The following is a 21,970-nucleotide window of genomic DNA, read 5'->3' as shown; positions in this document are numbered from 1 at the left end:
TTATGTTGCTCTTTGTTGTTTGCTTTCTCTTCTGTTTTTTTTTCTCCATACAGGTGACCCAGGTGTTTTGTTTTTTTTTGTTTATTTTTTTTTCTTTCTTCCCCCCCTTCTCACCGTCTCTTCTCCCCTTTGGTTTTCTTTCTTTCTCTCCCTCTCTTTCTTTCATTCTTTCTCCCTGTCCTATCCCCCAGTCATGTCTGTCCCGTTTATAGCAACTGAAAATAAAATAAATTCATAATTATAATAAAGGTCAATCAAATGGACCAATATGGCAAGGCCATGATGATCCACTTGGTAAAATAAATCCGCTTGGCATCTTTCTTGGCCTTAAGACAACAATTCTGATGCTAAAGATCCAAACGGGACACAAAAAAAAAAGAAAAAAAAAAGAAAAGAAAATGAACATCATATTAACAGTAAAAAAAATGGTGATGGTGGTCTGGGGCTGTTTTGCTGCCTCAGGACGTGGAAAACTTTCTGTGGTAAATGAAACCATGAATTCTGCTGTCAAATAAAACATCCTAAAAGAGAATGTCCGGTCATCTGTTCATGACCTCAAGCTGAAGTGCACTTGGGTTCTACAGCAGAGTAATGATCCAGCAAGTCCACCTCTGAATGGCTTAAGAAAAACAAAATGAAGACTTTGGAGTGGCCTAGTCAAAGTCCTGAGCTGAATCTGATTGAGATGCTGTGGCATGAACTTAGAAAGGCGGTTTGTGCTCGAAAACCCTCCAAAGTGGTTGAATTACAACAATTCTACAGAGATGAGTGTGCCAAAATTCCTGCATCACGCTATAAAAGACTCATTGCCAGTTACTGCAAACACTTGATTGCAGTTGTTGCTGCTAAGGGTGGCCCCACCAGTTATTAGGTTTAGGGGCAATCACTTCACACCAGGCCATGCAGGTTTGGAGTTTTTCCCCTTTAGGGTTTCCCCCTTAATAATAAACACCTTCATTTAGAAACTGCATTTTGTTTACTTGTGTAAACCCGACTGCTCATCACTTCCATGTTACCTGCACTGGCTGCTGGCTGAGGTCAGCATACATGTAGCTGTAAGATCACACTGGGTTTTTCGCCAGTTTTGTGTTCGCCTGCTATCTGTTCAGACGTTTGCAAAGAGCTGACATTTTGATAGCAGTATACTGCAGTTTCTTTCCTTGACATACTTTATTACTGTGTTTTCATGCAATAAAAATAAACCCCAAATCTCCACTCCCGAAACGTTGTAGACCCGGCACTATAGTTCTCCTCTCTGCACACAAAAGAGTAGCACATGTCTGCAGGAAGAAGAAGAAGATATGTTTGTTTTTTTTCTCTTTCTATCTGACATGCAAATGTGATTATAAGATTACTGAGTTTAGTACAGTAACTCATTACATTACTGTATTACTGAAAAATGTAATGTGATGTAATGTACACCCAACACAAATTCTTTATATATAGTTAGGTTGACCGCATATGTATGTAAACTGAGTGAAGGATACTGATCGAGTTTCTCCCTCTCACCCATGTTTTCCACATTCTCAATCAGTTTCCTCATGCCCCATATCCAGGACTGTGCTTCCTCAGCTGACTCGGCCACCAGGTCCAAATTGCCCCTGCGACCGCGAAAGACCAATGTGAAGCATCTGTCAGGTGGGAACTCATCTGCAATACTGAGGAGGACCTCACTCTGGTGCCCCTCTCGAACTGCTTCCACATCATTCACAGAAACTAGGAACAAAGAAAGTGGAATTTAGGAGGTTTTAGACACAAAAATAAAGCAAAAAAAAAGAAAAATTGTGCCAGATTGTGAGCATGCTTAATGCCAAGAGCTTGTGACCCGCACACACATATACTTGTAAGCAAAACGCCCACTGTTGGATCAGGTCTATTAGGTCATTTTTCCACGGGTTCTTTAATTATAACTGTTCTCTTACATGTGGAGCGGACATTGCCAGTCTTCTTAGACTGGTACCAGATGGTCATGAAGTCATCCTCCAGCTTGAAATATCGCTGCTTCTTCCAGTTACGAGACTTAATTTTCCTCATCATCGCCCCCACCAGCATGGCCTGGAGGTTATCATCCCCCTGACTACCTGTGTAAAAGAGACAGTCATCACAAATAAAAAAATAAAGCATGGTTCGAAGAAATTTAAATGCAAACATGCCATGTTTAATTTTAATTTCAAGTTTCTGACAGGCTAATGTGAAGTTCCATCACACATCCAAAGCGTTATGACACTGTCTAGACATCTACTACTGAATAGATATGCTAAACAAAAAAGATTATTGTGCATCTTAAATGTGAATTTTAAAAAAAGAACATTTCATTTAAGTCAGGTTTAGCAAAATAAGATTTAGTTTGTTTCATCTGTGAATCAAATATTAAGCAGATATTCTACTCACATTTGTATCATTTGTGTTCTTTGATTATCTTTCTAAAATCAGAGTGACAAGAATGATGCTATAATGAACTGTTTAAAATGAATCAGATGTTCCAGTGTACACACACAGGAAAAAGGTCAGGGGGGAAAAGGAACATGTACTTATTAATCAAACAAAGTTACCCCAGCAGGCATAAACAAGACGTGAGCTGACTTACGGAGGCCATTTCCTGTGGAAGCCATTTGTTGTGTGGTCACTCTGCCATCTAAAGGGCATAACATAGCAGTCAGTGCAAGGAAAGGAGAAAAGCTCTGACTGTAAAAAATGCCTTGTTTCAAGTAACTCTTAGACGTCCTTTCTAGACGTCACATGTGCCGAGATGACCTCTGGCATCAACTTTATTGACATCCAATCACCTGATGTCCAGCCACACCCTGTTACCCTCTTTCTCTCTCATTTTTCAGCTACCAGGTCAGAGATTACTTCATTTAAATCATCTTATTACTCTGGTTACATTTCTCATGGACATAATGTGCAGACTCTCAGCGTTCATCCACATTCGAATTGGATCAGCGGTTTGGGCCTCTTTTTAAAGGGACGACAATTAACTGGACAGTTGACTCAAAGGCCATTTTATGGGCAGGTGTGGTCAGCTCCTTTGTTATGTCATTGTCAATTAAGCAGATAAAAGTCCTGGAGTTGATTTGAGGTGTGGTGCTTGCATTTGTAAAATGTTGCTGTAAACTGACAACATGCAGTCAAAGGAGCTCCCCGTGCAGGTAAAACAAGCCATCCTCGAGCTGTGAAAACAGAAAAACATCTAAGAATTTGCTATGATATTAGGAGTGGTAACCAGCAGTTTGTTAAAGCAAAGAAGTGGGATATTCTTGAATGGTCAAGTCACTCGCCTGATATTAACCCAATGAACAGACAGAAAGGCCCTCAAACAAGCAGCTCTCATTAGCTCAGTCACAGATAGATTCAAATGATTTTTTTTCAGCGTAATCATATATTTATATACTTGACATGACATGAATATACCGTTTCTCTTTATGATTGTATGATCTCTCAATACTTCCTTTTAACGCAACCCCATATGAATATCATGATTCCAATATGATTACGTTTTAACTCAGTTACATAGGAATACTTGTTCTCTTCATGGGTCTGTGGTTCAAACACAATATACTCTATATGGTTCCTTATATTAAATCATACATGGTAAAGTCAGACATTCCCTAAATGTTTGCTTAGTCATTCTGACCATACACTAAAAGCTTGTCCGCCTCAGACAAGATGTGGGCGTTGTGCCATTGCTACGTTCTCAGTTAACACAAACAATAGCAGCACAGAAGCACACACTGTCATGGTCCTGAGTCTGTGTGTTGTGTTTTGTGTTTCTTTGTGCTTTTGTTATTCTGATTAGGTATCCCAGTATTATTCGCCGTTTTGTTAGGTTTCTGTTCTGTGCCTGTCCTGCTCCCTCCTTCCATGTCCCCCCCTGTCTGTCCATGATGTCATTAAGCCTGCTTATGAGTCTGCGTCTGTGTCTCTGTCTGTCATAACACGTAAGTAACGCGTAAGTAACGCGTTACAGTAACTAGGTTATTATTGTGGTAACGAGCACGGTAACTAGTTATTATGCCAAAACCGGGAACGCGTTACTCGTTACTGGGATTTTGATAGGCTCGTTATTCGTTACTTCGTGTGGTGGCTATCGCGGAGCTTCCACAGATTCAGCAACATTAGCAAGTGGTGGAGGCCAGCAGGTGGATGAGAGAAAGGGAGGAAGGAGGAGGAGAGACCCGAGGCGGCTGCCGGTCCGAGTATCAGGTGAACTGAACTTCAGGTAAGAAGTTATGACCTGCAGTCTATCTGGGTCAGATATGAACCAAGTTTAGGTGGAGTTTATTTTCGTTATGCTGGGTACTAGCTAGTATGACGGAGTTTCTATACAGCTGGGTGGTGCTATGATGTTACTGATAGTTAACTTTATTTTATTCATAAGGTTAGGTAGTAGAGTTGCCAACTGTCCTGTAAAACGACGGAATCATCTCGTATTCAGAGAAAATATTATTCGTTTCGTGTTGAGGTGAAAAGAAACACAGTTTGTCCCGTAATTCAGCTACAATGAAAAAGGCACAAAGCTGGAGTTATTCTGTGTCTTTGCTGCACAGCTGCCTCTTCTTCTCTCATTCTCTCCCCTCCCTCTCCCGTTTCTACTTCAATCATGAAACTGATCAATGATCAGCTGATCGTCTCTCTTGTTTGTTTATCGCTAACTTTGCGCCAGAAAGAGGAAACCAGCAGATGTCGCGCTAAACAACAGCAGCAGGTTTAAGCTTGATCAGCTGTTGTTAGAATTTATTTAATATTAATTTCTAGTATCAGCTGATGTTTGCTGGAGCCACAGCTGTAAAGCTGCTGGTCATGATATGGTTTGGATATGTGATGAGAGGGAAACATGAAGATGAAACCAGGAGATGTCCTTACTGAATCATCAGAGCTGTGATGGAGAAACAGGTTTACCTTTTAGGTGACATGAATGAGTTGAAGTTATGAACTGTTTCTGAGAGACAAATAACACCAGGATTCTTTTCTAAGCAGCTGACAGCTGGTAACTGTGCAGGGGCGGGTCTAGCAAAGTGTTGCCAGGGGGCCAGGTAGGGCATTAACAGGGAGAGGGGGGCACAAAGAAATACTTTTCTTTCTTATTCTCATTTAAAATGTCTCACTTTAATAAATAATTATCTGAATCTTACAACAAACGATTGATAGATTGATACATATATACCATCAGAACAGTGTCCATCACTGTCACAACAGCGTTTGTTTGCATTCAGAATCAGAATCAGAATCAGAATACTTTATTCATCCCGAGGGAAATTAGGGGTTACAGCAGGCAGCACGCTAATGGCGCATGCGCACTCACAAAGGAACCTTCTGACCAACTTTACACAAACATCACATTGGGCAGACATGTCAGAAGGTAGGCTGATAGGAAAAAAACAACGAAAATACACTACATGAGGTAAGAGGAGGAGAAAAAAAACTCCACTCAGACTGAGCTCCTAGTGGGAGAACAGTTTGATAAAAGAAAAAACACCTCAGCACAAAAGCACATGACTATCAATACACCATAGAAACACGAGACAAGCAACAGGGGCGAGTAAAGGGTAAGAGAGAGCCGGCGTAGACAGCGCATCCGGTCCTGCAGCATCTGTGCTGGTCCAGTTGACTGCTATCATCCCCGGTAGGGCACAAGCATCGAAGGCGTTGGAAAGGGAGGGGGATGAGTGAGTGCTTATCAGTGTAAGTGTGTGTGTGTGCGTGTCCATAGTTTAGCTGAGACAGTGTCCTTCGGCCTATCAGGCTAAGTAAACAGTCCTCCAGCCAATCCAGGTGTCCTTCATGGGGCGGGAAGAATAGTCATCACACAGTCGTTATCAGGGAGTTGTTTTGGTGGGCTCCAGCCTTGGGCCTGCAGCTGGAGCCGTGGTGTCCAAATGTTGAATATTGTTGATTTCTCCTTTGTGAGCAGCTCGAATTCTAGCACTCCGAGGCTGGTCTCTCGATCTCCCGTTGAAGAGCCGCGAGCCTCCCCATGATGGTATCAAACTTCTGTTCCGTGGTGTTGTCAGTCTTTTGATTCTGAGACCTCACAACTGCAGTGATCCGTTCCGCGATGTTTTCCAACTGTCGCTCAAGGGTCTCATTTTGAGCAGGCCTCTCTCTGATGTTTCCCCTCATACGCTCAATGGTGTTGTTTTGAGCCTTCACAGCAGCTGTAAGCGTCTCCAAGGTGTTGACCATATTACGTTCACACACACACACACACACACACACACACACACACACACACACACACACACACACACACACACACACACACACACACAGACAAAAGACCAGAACTCTGGTATCAGAAACATTTCATTGTGGTGATTCTAACTTTATTGATTACATTTTGATTAGATCTATTTAGTGTGTGAATGTGTGGATGACTGAATGTGTAAAGCGCTATACAAATACAGGCCATTTACCACTTATTCTATCATATTCTGATTAGATTTAAGAATAATTAACTATTAGCAAAACCACACACTGTACAGATAAACTCTGGTATGTCACTCTATATAACTTTAATCATAAAAGGCTGTATGTAAAGTCCTTTTGCCCTCCCTCAGATGTATTGAGAGATAAGCCGGAAGAACCTGTCTAATCTCTTTCACCTGAATAGCTGTCTCACTAGTACCTGTGAGCATTGCTACAGTGTTCAGCGTTCCATGCTTCAACAGAATTACTTACAAAATAAATGCATAGAACAGGCCTGGACAAAAATGATGGTACCCACAACTTAATATTTTGTTGCACAACCTTTTGAGACAATCGCTGCAATCAAATGATTCCTGTAACTGTCAATGAGACTTCTGCACCTCAGCAGGTATTTTGGCCCACTCTTCATGAGCAAACTGCTCCAGTTTTTTCCAGTTTGAAGGGCGCCTTTTCCAGACGGCATGTTTCAGCTCCTTCCAAAGATGCTCAATAGGATTGAGGTCAGGGCTCATAGAAGGCCACTTTAGAATAGTCCAATGTTTTCCTCTTAGCCATTCTTGGGGGTTTTAGCTCTCTGCTTTGGGTCATTGTCCTGTTGCAAGACCCCTGACTGCGACTGGGACCAAGCTTTCTGACACTGGCCAGCACATTTCTCTCTAGAATCCCTTGATAGTCTTGAGATTTCATTGTACCCTGCACAGATTCAAGACACTGTGCCAGATCAAGCAAAGTCTGTGAACATAGACCCGATGTGCCTTGGCAAAAGGTTCCATTTTTGTCTCATCCTTCCATAGGACTTTCTCTCAGAAGCTTTGTGGCTTGTCAACATGTAGGTTGGCACATTCCAGTCTGGCTTTTTTATTGTTTGTTTTCAGTAATGGTGTCCTCCTTGGTCGTCTCCCATGTAGTCCACATTGGCTCAAACAATTCAATTTAATTCAATTTTATTTATATAGCGCCAAATCACAACATAAGTCGCCTCAAGGCGCTTCATAGATACAGAGAAAAACCCAACAATCATATGACCCCCTATAACTACCAGAAATCTCGAAGCACAGGCCGAGGGGGAGGTGTGGCAGCAATTTTTCACACCAGCCTATTAATTAATGAAAGACCAAGACAGACTTTTAATTCATTTGAAAGCCTGATGCTTAACATTGTCCACCCCAGCTGTGAAACTCAGAAACCAGTCTTACTTGTTATCATCTATCGTCCACCTGGGCCTTACACAGAGTTTCTGTCTGATTTCTCAGACTTTATATCTGATTTAGTTCTGAGCTCAGATAAAATAATTATTGTGGGTGATTTTAACATCCATGTAGATGCTAAAAATGACAGCCTCAACATGGCATTTAATCTGTTATTAGACTCAATTGGTTTCTCTCAAACTGTAAAAGAACCCACCCACCACTTTAATCACACTCTAGATCTTGTTTTAACATATGGCATAGAAACTGAACATTTAACAGTGTTTCCTGAAAACCCTCTCCTGTCTGATCATTTCCTGATAACATTTACATTTACAATAATTGATTACACAGCGGTGGAGAGTAGACTTTATCAAAGTAGATGTCTTTCTGAAAGCACTGTAACTAAGTTTAAGAATATAATCCACCCACTGTTATCATCTTCAATGCCCTGTACCAACACAGAGCAGAGCAGCTATCTGAACGCTACCCCAACAGAGGTCGATCATCTTGTTAATAATTTCACCTCCTCACTACGTACGACTCTGGATACTGTAGCTCCAGTGAAAACTAAGGTCTCTAATCAGAAGTACCTGACTCCGTGGTATAATTCTCAAACACGTAGCCTAAAGCAGATGACTCGTAATCTGGAGAGGAAATGGCGTGTCACAAATTTAGAGGATCATCATTTAGCCTGGAGAAATAGTTTGCTGCTTTATAAGAAAGCCCTCCGCAAAGCCAGAACATCTTACTATTCATCACTGATTGAAAAAAAGAAGAACAACCCCAGGTTTCTCTTCAGCTCTGTAGCCAGGCTGACAAAAAGTCAGAGCTCTTTTGAGCCAACCATCCCTTTAACGTTAACTAGTAATGACTTCATGAACTTCTTCACAAATAAAATCTTTATCATTAGAGAAAAAATTACCAATAATCATCCCACAGATGTAATATTATCTACAGCTACTCTTAGTACCATTGATGTTAAGTTAGACTCTTTTTCTCTAATTGATCTTTCTGAGTTAACTTCAATAATTACTTCCTCCAAACCATCAACGTGTCTTTTAGACCCCATTCCTACAAAACTGCTCAAAGAAGTCCTGCCATTAATTAATTCTTCGATCTTAAATATGATCAACCTATCTCTAATAATCGGCTATGTACCACAGGCCTTCAAGCTGGCTGTAGTTAAACCTTTACTCAAAAAGCATCTCTAGACACAGCAGTCTTAGCTAATTATAGGCCAATCTCCAACCTTCCTTTCATATCAAAAATCCTTGAAAGAGTAGTTGTCAAACAGCTAACAGATCATCTGCAGAGGTTTATTTGAAGAGTTTCAGTCAGGTTTCAGAGCTCATCACAGCACAGAAACAGCTTTAGTGAAGGTTACAAATGATCTTCTTATGGCCTCTGACAGTGGACTCATCTCTGTGCTTCTCCTGCTAGACCTCAGTGCAGCGTTCGATACTGTCGACCATAATATCCTATTAGAGCGATTAGAACATGCTGTAGGTATTACAGGTACTGTGCTGCAGTGGTTTGTATCATATCTATCTAATAGACTCCAGTTTGTGCATGTAAATGGAGAGTCCTCTTCACACACTGAGGTTAATTATGGAGTTCCACAGGGTTCAGTGCTAGGACCAATTCTGTTTACATTATACATGCTTCCCTTAGGCAGCATCATTAGAAGACATAGCATACATTTACACTGCTATGCTGATGACACCCAGCTCTATCTGTCCATGAAGCCAGATAACACACACCAATGAGTTAAACTGCAGGAATGTCTTAAAGACATAAAGACCTGGATGGCCGCTAACTTTCTGCTTCTTAATTCAGATCAAACTGAGGTTATTGTACTCGGCCCTGAAAAGCTTAGAAATATGGTATCTAAGCAGATTCTTACTCTGGATGGCATTACCTTGGCCTCCAGTAACACTGTGAGGAACCTTGGAGTCATTTTTGACCAGGACATGTCCTTCAATGCACATATTAAACAAATATGTAAGACTGCGTTCTTCCATTTGCGCAACATCTCTACAATTAGAAATACCCTGTCTCAGAGTGACGCTGAAAAACTAGTTCATGCATTTATTACTTCCAGGCTGGACGACTGTAATTCATTATTATCAGGATGTCCAAAAAAATCCCTGAAAAGCCTTCAGCTAATCCAAAATGCTGCAGCAAGAGTCCTGACAGGGACTAGAAAGAGAGCATATTTCTCCTGTTTTGGCTTCCTGTTAAATCCAGAATTGAATTCAAAATCCTGCTCCTCACATACAAGGTCTTAAATAATCAGGCCCCATCTTATCTTAATGACCTTGTAGTACCATATCACCCTATTAGAGCACTTCGCTCTCGCTCTGCAGGCCTACTTGTTGTTCCTAGAGTATTTAAAAGTAGAATGGGAGGCAGAGCCTTCAGTTTTAAGGCCCCTCTTCTGTGGAACCAGCTTCCAGTTCGGATTCAGGAGACAGACACTATCTCTACTTTCAAGATTAGGCTTCAAACTTTCCTTTTTGCTAAAGCATATAGTTAGGGCTGGACCAGGTGACCCTGAATCCTCCCTTAGTTATGCTGCAATAGACGTAGGCTGCCGGGGGATTCCCATGATGCACTGAGTTTTCCAGTCACCTTTCTCACTCACTATGTGTTAACAGACCTCTCTGCATTGAATCATATCTGTTATTAACCTCTGTCTCTCTTCCACAGCATGTCTTTATCCTGTCTTCCTTCTCTCACCCCAACCGGTCGCAGCAGATGGCCCCGCCCCTCCCTGAGCCTGGTTCTGCCGGAGGTTTCTTCCTGTTAAAAGGGAGTTTTTCCTTCCCACTTTTGCCAAAGTGCTTGCTCATAGGGGGTCATATGATTGTTGGGTTTTTCTCTGTATCTATGAAGCGCCTTGAGGCGACTTATGTTGTGATTTGGCGCTATATAAATAAAATTGAATTGAATTGAATTGAATTATGAGCAAGCACAAGTTAAATGTTAATTTTACTCTTAGCTTTAAGGCCTTAAGCATTTAAACTGAATGGAAAGTATTTGATGCTTTCATTCTGTATCTATCAATCAGCTCCACAATAATATGCCTGAAGATCAAGTTATGAGCTACACTACCAGTCAAAAGTTTGGACACACCTTCTCATTTAATAATAATAATGGATTGTATTTATACAGCGCTTTTCGAGACCCTCAAAGCTCTTTACAATGCCACTATTCATTCACTCTCACGTTCACACACTGGTGGAGGCAGCTACAGTTGTAGCCACAGCTGCCCTGGGGCAGACTGACAGAGGCGAGGCTGCCATATCGCACCATCGGCCACTCTGGCCAACACCAGTAGGCGGTAGGGTGAAGTGTGTTGCCCAAGGACACAACGATCGAGACTGTCCTAGCCGGGGCTCGAACCGGCAACCTTCTGATTACAAGGTGAACTCCCAACTCTTGAGCCACGTTCGCTTTAATGGTTTTTCTTTATTTTTAATAGTTTACTTTGTAGATACAAAGTGAAGCCATCAAATATATGAAACAAGATATATGGAATTATATAGCAAAAAAAATTGATGAATAACTCTAAATATATTTTATATTTTACATTCCTGACAGTAGCCGCCCTCTGCTGTGTTGACAGCGCTGCAAACCCTCGGCCTTCTCTCAGTGAGCTTCATGATGTCATCACCTGATATGGTTTCACCTCACAGGTGAGCCTGTCAGGGCTCATTGGTTGAGGACTCAAAGCTTGTGAAAGATGCTAGGATTTGGCGTTGCAAACAAAAATGGTTGGCGGACCCTGGTTTTGTCTCACTTTTGGATGAACAAATTAGCCTCTATTTTGAAATGAATAAAATAGAAACTTCTGCAAGCATAAGATGGGAGGCTTTTAAGGCTTTTATTAGGGGCCAAATAATTAGCATCACTAGCTCTAAAGCAAGATTGACTTTCCAAAAGGCAAAACGGATAGAGACAAAAATAAAGGAATTAGAAAATGAATACTATCAAACAAGGTCCCCTGAAATACACCAAAATTTATTGCTGCTTCGGGCCCAATGCAATGCTGAGAACACTAATTTACTATTCAGAAGAGAATGTGCCACTGTGGATATGGGGAAATGATAATTTCCCCCCAGGACGGGGTGAAAGGGGGATTTAAAATATGGGCTGAGAGGGGGTTACAAAAAATAGGAGATCTTTACAATAATAAATAAACATTTACTGTCCTTTGATGAAATGGTTGTAAAGCATGACATAGTCCGCAGCCAGTTCTTTAGATATTTACAGCTGAGAGATTTTATTAGAGCACAGCAAAACCAGCCCTTGTCCATTCCTGGCCTATCAACACTTGAAGAAATGATGGTGAAAGATTGCCGGGGAAGGGGCTTGATTTCCAAAACCTATAATGAACTGGTGGCTGCCTCTACAGAAACGTCCGTAAAGAAGCTTGAATCCTGGAAAGAAGACTTACAGGAGAACATCTCCCTTGAAGAGAGGGAGAGGGCTTGCGCCAGGGCACAATCACAAACAGTGAACACGCGTTTAAATCTCTTGGTTAATGCGTACGTACATGACTCCAGTCAAACTTAATGCTTTCTACACTACCATCCCGGATGTTTGTATAAAATGCAACGAGGAAAAGGGCACACTTCTCCATTGTTTGTGGCAGTGTCCTGAAATTAGGAAATTCTGGGAAGAAGTGAAACAATGGACTGAAGAAATATTAGAAATAAAAATGCATTTAGAACCAAAACTTTTTCTGCTGGGCACCTGTCCAGCTAACTGTAATATAACAAGGAAACATCGCTTATTTTTAGACATAGGGCTGCTGATGGCTAAGTGAGTGATTGCCATTACTTGGAAAGAGGTGGATAGACCAAGAAGAAGTAAATGGATTTCAGAGTTAACGTCTACTCTGCCCTTAGAAAAGATCACCTACGCAATCAGGGGTAAGCAACGATGCTTTGATAGCATCTGGGGCCCCTTCAAAAACTTCCTTGCTAATAAAAACTTGCCCCACTTGGTGGAAATTTTTGGGGAGGATTCATAGGTGGCCCTCTGCAGTCCATTTGGGAATATGTTTATTGCTTGACATTAAAAAACTACTTTCTAATTTACATTGAACATATACCTGTGAGGGTGCATAATTTTTTTTCTTTTTTTTCCTCCTTGTTTGTTTTGCTTTTGTGTTGTGTTGTGTTGTTTTTTGTTGTTTTGTCGTTGCTGGTTTTTTTTTCTCATCCTCTCCTATATGGTGTTATGTGTATAAAGGCAGTATGTGTAGCTTGTAGTCTCTGTAAGTGTAGCTACTTGAAGTGCACCTGCTGATGGTTCCAACACCATCATTAAGTTTGCAGATGACACCATGGTGATTGGCCTCATCAGTGACAACGATGAGGCCGCCTACAGGGAGGAGGTGGATCGTCTGGCTGAGTGGTGCGACACAAACAACCTGCTGCTTAACACCGAGAAGACCAAGGAGCTCATCGTGGACTACAGGAGGAATGCTGACCCACATCCACCCATCCACATTAAGGGGACGGCTGTGGAGCGTGTGAGCAGCTTCAAGTTCCTGGGAGTCCACATCTCCGAGGATCTCACCTGGACGACCAACTGCTCCAAGCTGGTCAAGAAGGCTCACCAGCGCCTCTTCTTCTTGAGGACTCTGAGGAAGAACCACCTGTCCTCAGACATCCTGGTGAACTTCTATCGCTGCACCATCGAGAGCATCCTGACCAACTGTATAACAGTCTGGTACGGAAACTGCTCTGCCTCGGACCGGAAGGCGTTGCAGAGGGTTGTGAAAACTGCCCAGCGCATCGCCGGAGCACCACTTCCTGCCATAAAAGACATCTACAGGAAGCGGTGTCTGAAAAGGGCTGGGAAAATCATCAGAGACCCCAGTCACCCATCACATGGACTCTTCACCCTCCTGCCCTCTGGGAGGCGCCACAGGAGCCTCCGGACTAAGACCACCAGGTACCGGAACAGCTTCTTCCCCACAGCTGTCAGACTCCTGAACTCTGCCTCCTGACATCTGACCCACGTTAACTCATGGACTGAACATACACACACCCACAATGGACAACTGTACCCTCAAACACATAATAATAACATGGACTGAACCACCACTCACAACCACTAGCACTTTATATAGCCTCTGTAGAAACTATCTACACCCTCACTTACCTTAACTGCACTACTGTATAGCTCTGTGTAAATAATCATTCTGTACATTCGATAATTTTTAATCCTACAACTGTTTACAACTTGCATAGTTCCCATTTCTGTATAGCTGTATATCCCAGATTCTGTAAAGTTATTTATTTCATATTCTGTATAGTTTTTCATATTTATATCCTGTTCATATCCTGTACATAGCTTGTACTCACTACAGCCTGTACATACTTATAGTTATAGAATATTCACAACATACTTCATACCGTGTACATTATAACATACCATAATAGACCCATTTCTGTTATATACTTACATATCTATATTATTGCTAATATATATTGTAATATATCTATATCACTAAAGCACTTCTGGATGGATGCAAACTGCATTTCGTTGCCCTGTACCTGTGCATGTGCAATGACAATAAAGTTTAATTCTATTCTATTCTATTCTATTCTATTCTATTCTATTCTATTCTATTCTATTCTATTCTACTTGTTTGGTTACGCTTCATAGATGTGTACACTGCTATGTTCAAAATAAATAAAGACACTGCTGGAAAAAAGAAGAAGCAGAAAGTTAGCGGCCATCCAGGTCTTTATGTCTTTAAGACATTCCTGCAGTTTAACTCATTTGTGTGTGTTATCTGGCTTCATGGACAGAGCTGGGTGTCATCTGCATAGCAGTGAAAATGTGCACGGTGCCTATCAATCCTAAAAGCTTTTAGAGCTAAAAATATCCTCCCAACTTGCATAATCTGCAAAGACTGTGATAGTGTTTGCAGCTTATGCAGTCCTTCTACCAACTGAAAACATTTCACAACTAGACAAGAGTGCAACAACATATCTCTCCTAAAAGTCCTGCAGCTGGTCTCCTCAGACATTTATGGACTCTTGTTTAAAGAACAGGGTGTGGTACGCTGTCCCAACTTTTGTTGATATGTGTTGCTGCCAAAAGAATTCAAAATTAGCCTATTTTTTTTCTTAAAATGGTACATTTTGGTGGCTTGATTCCAGTCTACATGCCAAATATCCTTAGGCTAGATAAGGATCTGGATGCATCCATTGGAGTGTGAACATTAGATAGAAAGAACATAGAGAAAGTGCTTGTGTGAATGAGGCAAGTTGTTCAAAGTGCTTTGAGTGCTCAGAGTAGAAACGTGTTATATAAGAACCAGTCCCTTTACTTTTTAAAAGATCGGTTTTTGTACCACTGTATTAATACGATTCTGTAGGATTTTCTTATATTATTAATAAATAAATTATTAAATAAATCAAACCAGTTCCTGGCCCGCATATCATTTTAGGCTGTTAAAGAAAACAACAAACAGTAAAGTGGATGCTGAAGATAAACAATCTGAAGGTGTAAAGAAAGGCTTGTTTATCCATTTACCATGATACAAAGTTGTTTTGTATTTTGGAAGATCTGTGTTGTCCCCTCAAAGAAAGAAGGTCCTATAACATCTCCAAAAGTTGATTCTGTTCATCTGGACGTTTTCAGTGGGAGAAACGTTTCATCATCATCCAGGTGACGTCTTCAGTCTCAGCTGACTGCAGGTTTCCCCAGCCTTATAAACAGTGCATAATAACTGACACCAGCCCACTGAAGGAACAGTTTATAAGATTGGGGAAACCTGCAGTCAGCTGGTCACCTGGATGAGTGACAAAACGTTTCTCCCACTGAAAACATCGAGATGAACAGAATCAGCTTTTGGAGATTTACTCACCTGGATGATTGAGCGTGGATCAAGACATCCTATTCACCAGCCAGCTGTTTTACTTCATGAATGAATGCAGACTCACTTTCTCCGAGTGCATATTCATGAGATGCCTGCTCCACGAAGAAGCTTCCTGCCCTGTGCTGTTTATGCTGCTGGGAGTTATTTTGCTGGTCTTTCATGGTTTCATGTCTCATAATACATTTTTCATACTGTCTTTGTTAAGCTCTTTAATCCAGCTACGCTTGACAAATCTCTTTTTTTCATTACCGTTAGTCATTTATTTCTTTAACCAAGCTCTTTCTGTTTCACAGAATCAGTTACAGTTGTCTCTGACATTAGTAAAGTCATTTGCTTTACCTAAACCACTGGCAGAGCTACACTATACTCTGACTACAGCAAAAACCACAAAGCTGCTGTGTTACATATTGGTAAGTGCAAGGTGTTGTTTTTTATCAAGTGATAAAAGGTAACATTTTACTAGAAAACAAAAAATATGACAAAGATTCAATTCAAGTATTCAAGTATTACAGCAAGTAAGTGAGCGTGCTCCTGCGTTTCTGAGGAGTATGTGTCCTTTACAGTTCATACATAAGGAATGTAAACGAAGCCATGGAAGAATAAAACTGAGGCTGGGAGGAAAACACTGGAAAATGAAGGTGAATCTGACCTGTTGCAGGATCATCCCGGTGTCCAGCTGACTGCTGCTGTGCTGTTAAAAGATCATAAAATCTGGGAGCCTCTGCTGCTGCTGTGTATCTGCATGCCACAATGCACTGATAAGAGAACAAGTCAAACCTGGGTGAGCAGGTGAGTGAGCTGCCCCTCCTCCTCACTGTTCCCCATCTGCTTCCTGTCCCCTTTCTTAAAGTGTTCTGCAAGCTGTGCATGCATTACATGTGGAGCTGAAGAAAGACTTCATTTGGATGCAAAAGTTCAGCTCCTAAAACATCATGAATAGCACAGAGTTGGGTTGAAAGCACCGTAAATAGCCTGAATTGTTTGGTGGGGAAGGGTTTCAGTACAGTGAGTTTCACTGGCATTATGAATCCATGTGAATACTTGCACCTTGGCCATGAGCATAAATGTAGTTTTGACTCACCTTGATTGTGCTCATTTCACATTTAAATGTAATAAATGATTTTAAGAATTTTCAATGCCTATTTACCAAAAATGATTTACTGTGCATTTTAAATAAACATTTTCCAACTAATTGAAAGTTTTCAATATTTAGGAAGTTGTTGAGTGAGACTGACTCACAGCAGCCAGACTCGTTATATCTCTTGTGTTGAAATATTACAGTGTTTTATTTTTATTAAATATTTATTGTTGTCATTCCCCCAAACTCTTTGGCAGAGAATTGCACACAGACTACGTTGTCTGTGATGGCAGGTTTAGGAGCAGCAGAACTCAAACTGATAGTGCAGCATGTGTTCTGCCCTGCGTCATGTTACCGATCCCCAATCATCAAAGTTTGATCAAGTCAGTTTAACAGCAGGCTTGTGGAGAGAATACATCAGGTAATGTTTTCCTATCAAAACAATAAACAATGTGACAGATTACCAGTTGCCTGATTACTAACATTACTTATGCAACGGAGAGCTGCATTACAAATTTGCCAGTTTACAACATGAATATTCTCTCTGTGCTTTTCATCTGTGTTTCTGCTCAGGTTCAGGGGCATCAATAATTTGTGGCTTCAGATCAGCTCCTCACCTCAAATTACACTCACTAAGCCAATGTTAAAATGGATGGGCTCCCTCACATCAAGCACAAGCTGTAGAACCCAGTAGGTAGAAGGCTAGAAGAACTGAGACTATGCATCAGGGGGTTGGCTAGTTTATTCATCAGTAGAGTCCAAAAAGAAAACTACATTCAGAAAGCAGTGCATAACAAATTCCTGCATACACCAATAAACTGGCAGTTACTGCTGGTAAAGGTGGTTCCATAAGTTACTGAATCATGGAGTCAACTTATCACAGGACTCTCATCATGGTAAAACCTTATTTTTAGATGGACTATAACTACAATAGCATCTTTAGAAATATATTTACTTAAAAAGGTAACTTGTTACCAAAGTGTCACACGAGAAATGATGGGTAAAACCACTGAGCTCTCTCAAGACCTTTGCAATCTCATGGTTGCAAAACATACTAATGGCAGTGATTAAAGAAAAAAAAATGAAACCACTGAAGATTTCCTATAACAAAAGTTCCCAGAGTTGTCAGACAAATGTAGATAATATGCACCACAAGCTTGAACAAGCGGGCTGAAGTCTCTTTGGAGAGTTGGAGGACCATTTCCCCTGAAAAATCATCTTTATTTATTTTTCTTTGGACCAGTAAATTGACATTGACATGATACAATGTGACGATTTTGTCTCTCCCATTTTCAGTAAAACCTGTTGAGTAAAACTGGCAGGACAACCTATATGCTGAGGAATTCAGACAGGAACTATGGGACAGTATTCCCAAGATTCCAGTGCAATTTGAGCTCTGCAAAGTTAACAGACAGTGGCTCATTCTTCTGCTTGAAGAGGTAACACCCACAAAAACTGGAACCAGAAACCTTCTGGGTCGCTGCAATCCTTACATCTGTTTAAATGTTTTCAAATGTTTCATTCAGGTGGTTGATATGGCAACATAATTTATTGTTATTACACTTACTGTAACTCAGTGGCTCTCCAGTCAACAAAAAATTGTCTGAGCCATTTTTTAAAATGTCACTGTTCAGAATAGTAAATGCTGTGATGCCCATAAGACTTTCAGACATTTCTCTGATCACTCAAGTCTCAGAGAGACAGCAGTGTATGAACATACTCCGCTCAGACCACGCCCCGCTGCAGCCGCCCCAATAAAAGTGATTTGATTTGATATATATATATATATATATATATATATATATATATATATATATATATATATATGGAATGCTACTACGCAAGTAACGCCGGCGGAAGGGGCTACATGAATAGGATGAGGGACCTATGGATTCTTCGATACCCAACATCCACAATGACGGCGAAACAACTAGTACCTCAGTGTTCCAACATTCGAAAGAAGGGACTGCTCTCACAGCTAGAGATTGACGAGGTACAACACAAATGCTACGGCAAGGAGGAGTCAGGACGCCAGGTCAGGGGGGCGATATCATCACCCCCACCCGAGATTGGGTACATAGCCCCAAGTGCGATAGGAGAAGGATCGTTGAGTGCGAGAGGAACTGACCTGAAAAATAGGATCATGGCCAAGCTTGAAACCTGGATCCCCCGTAGCCGGTTACCAAGATTACGTGAAGTACCCTCAGAAGGTCTGCTAGATGATGTTAATGCAGCACAGAGAGATACTCCCATACAGCTTATGACAAAATTTAATCCGAAGTGATTGATGGCCCTAATCACGACCTTTTGACCTCCCCCCTCCCCCCCCGGAAGTGTGTAATGAGCGTCACGAATTGCATCCGGAGAAGGGAGGGGGAAACCTCCGGAAGCGCGCCATCTGTTGCTAAGCATGTCGAATTGCATCCTGAGAAGGGAGGGGGGAAACCTCCGGAAGAGCGCCATCTGTTGTTGGGGAAAAAAAGTTTTTAGAGGGAGGGTCTGCAGCAGGGGAGGAGAATAAAAAGCAGAGAGGAGGAGTCCGTCACAATTTCTAAGTCACAGACACACAAGATGGATTTCCTTCTGCAGCCCAGCAGCGTTCCTGTGTCCGATGAGATCTGCTCTCCCAAAGAAGAAGGCTTTGAATATGACATATTCAAATACAGCATATTTACCATGGAAGGCCTCGATCCGGACCTTATGACCCTACCGGAAATACTCCGGAAGTGTCTAGTCATTTTCAGACCTGATGCGTCATGTTCCCTAAGCACAGCGGTGATGCAGCAGCTGATTCTGTGATGTATAGAGAGACAGAGCGGCAGCTAGTTTTCCGCAAACTCATAGTCTGAATTCTGTTTCGATATTATGACAATTTTCTCTGTTTTTTTACAATAGCGGGTGTAATTTTACTTTCTTAAGCTGCACCGGCGTTTGTAATGGAAATAAAGAGTGACTTCCTGTAGAGATTTCAATAGTATTTTATTTTCCTATAATACAGACGCTGTAAAAAACCTTTAAGATACACCATAGCTTGTGATGAAAAGAAGAACTTTCTATCCGCTTGTAACCTACAGGCTGCCTATGTGTAAAAAATGAATAAATATCCCTTAGTGAATACTACTTTTCCTTTTGAGAGACTGAAAAACAAACCATAATTGCAGCGACAGGCGATCTTGTTTCACACACACACACACACACACACACACACACACACACACACACACCGCGGGTCAAGGAGGAGTGAGACGGCGGAAGAGTTTTTTCCTTCATTACTTTTACAATGGGTTTTCTCAATAGATAGAAAATGTTGATCCGCTGAGGAGTCAACAGCCGATATTATCATTGCTTGTAACCCGGTAAATAATTTCGTACATCTCCCAATAAAATAAGCCTTAGCGGAAAAAAGCTCATTTTCGAATAAGTTTATTAAAGCACCCCCCTCTGTGGGAAAGAGTCAACCATGAGGCGAGTTTTGTCAACAGCAAGAACAAGGTCAGACAACTGTTGCCCATTTGGTAAAACAAATACCCGTCTCAAAGTCATATTTTACCGTTGCAGAATGTGGAAAACAGACGGCGTTCGCAAGAAGGCAATCAAAAAAAAAACAAAAAAAAAAAAAACAACCCTCTCTAACTATTGGTATTGTCAAGAGAAAGATGCGAAAAACAGATGCTTCGCTAGACTAGGATAAAATGAGAGAAGAAACGGGAGGGGAGTCGATATCTGCTCAGCCCCTACTGTGACAGTTCTACCAATCGCGAGGAAGAATCCGTGAATATTATGTCAGCATTCCGTTCAAACAACGCCGCCGATCAGAGCGCCAGGGCCATCTCGCCAGAACTGTTCGTACCTCACCCCGGTAAGTTTTTTTTTCTTTACGACTTTAAATTATATATCAACAGAGATGTCAATAATTTGATTACTTTCTTTTAGATTTCTACATCAATGATTTCACGCAAGTGGACTACGGTACGTTTAAATAAGTATATACCATTTTTTAAATAAGTTTAGATAGACTTGATTTAACCAAACTCTGTTACTTACAGAGGCTATTGATAGTGCAGAGAGTAGCAGCAAAAATCCGGCCGTTTTCCGCGGCGAATTAGACGCCATAATCCCCGCAGAACCTCCGCTGCCGCCGCATCGAAAAGAAGAACGAGAAGACGGCGCTATTTTCGTCTCCGCATACCGGGAGAACCACGGAGAAAAAAGTTTTAAAACCAAAGGTAAACAATATGATGCATTATCCGCCATTTTGTTGAATAACAGGATGTGACGGAGTAATCCGAGTGTGCTATACCGCCCCTCCCGACCCGGAGCAGATTTTTAAAAAGTTTTGCTTTATTTCTCGACAGAGGTAATCGAGAATATACAGACCCCGCCGCCGCCGCAGCGAAAAGAAGAAGACGACGTTATTTTCGTCAACGCATACCCGGAGAACTGCAGGAAAATACCTTTTAAACCAAAAGATAAACAATATGATGCAATATCCGTCATTTCGATAAATAACAGGATGTGACGGAGTAATCCGAGTGTGCTATACCGCCCCTCCCGACTTGGAGTGGTATAAAGCGTGCTAGAAAGTTTTTATTTATTTATTTATTTATTAAATCTTTCTCTTTTTGTTTTATTTCTCGACAGCCGAGACTGCGACTATACCTATACAAACCGCCGCTACAGACAATCGCGCGGAGGAGCGAGGTAAATAAAAAGTTTTTTCATTCTCAAAAAATAGGAAGGAGGAGATTGTTTTCTTAAATCTCTTCTGTTTTATTTCTCGACAGCCGAGATTGCGGATATACCTAACCAATCCCCCGCTACAGACAATCGGGCGGAAGACAATCAGGCGGAGGAGCGAGGTAAATAAAAAGTTTTTTTCATTCTCAAAAAATAGGAAGGAGGAGATTGTTTTCTTAAATCTCTTCTGTTTTATTTCCCCGACAGAGACCGATACAGAAAATCAGGCGGAAGAAAATCAGGCGGAGGAGGAACCGTCCAGAGCTCCTCCTCTCAGGAGACTGAGAGCTCCTCCTCTCAGGAGACTGAGAGGTAATTGACGGGGGGATGAATCGATCCTATTAAACTTCTCCGCTCTATAAAAAAAAAAAAAAAAAAAAAAAATGTAAGGTTTAAAATACATTCTGTCCGTCTTTTCTTACAGCTCGACGGCTGCTTCATAAGAAGAGAATCCTTGAAGACCTCGCTTTCATGTACGCCATAACAGTTCGCACATATGCATCGATATACAGACACAAGGACCTGTAAAGTAAAAGCATACGCATGTAAAAGTCTGTGAATTAAGAAATAAAGAAAATCATGTCGGAAGAACGCAGCATTCCTGAGGCTTTGTTGGAAGCCGTGGCAGAATTA

At 41.3% G+C, this 21,970-nt stretch overlaps 1 protein-coding gene across 1 annotated transcript in view; it reads right to left on the bottom strand.

Annotated features, from left to right (window-relative positions):
* The window catches only part of plcd4a (phospholipase C, delta 4a), a gene marked incomplete at its 5' end in the record, with an annotated part of 64,304 nt that extends 47,957 nt beyond the window's left edge, over positions 1-16,347 (bottom strand). Inside the window, 5 exon segments of the mRNA XM_080877192.1 lie at positions 1,488-1,716; positions 1,923-2,081; positions 2,588-2,635; positions 16,172-16,320; positions 16,322-16,347. Coding sequence (XP_080733318.1) covers positions 1,488-1,716; positions 1,923-2,081; positions 2,588-2,635; positions 16,172-16,320; positions 16,322-16,347 — 611 coding nt within the window.
* Between the last annotated feature and the right edge of the window lie 5,623 nt (positions 16,348-21,970).

This window comes from Rhamphochromis sp. 'chilingali' (assembly GCF_963969265.1).
Source record: "Rhamphochromis sp. 'chilingali' genome assembly, chromosome: 3".
NCBI lineage: Eukaryota > Metazoa > Chordata > Actinopteri > Cichliformes > Cichlidae > Rhamphochromis > Rhamphochromis sp. 'chilingali'.
The sequence above is the reverse complement of the archived record's forward strand: the minus strand, read 5'-3'. Positions and strand labels throughout refer to the sequence as shown.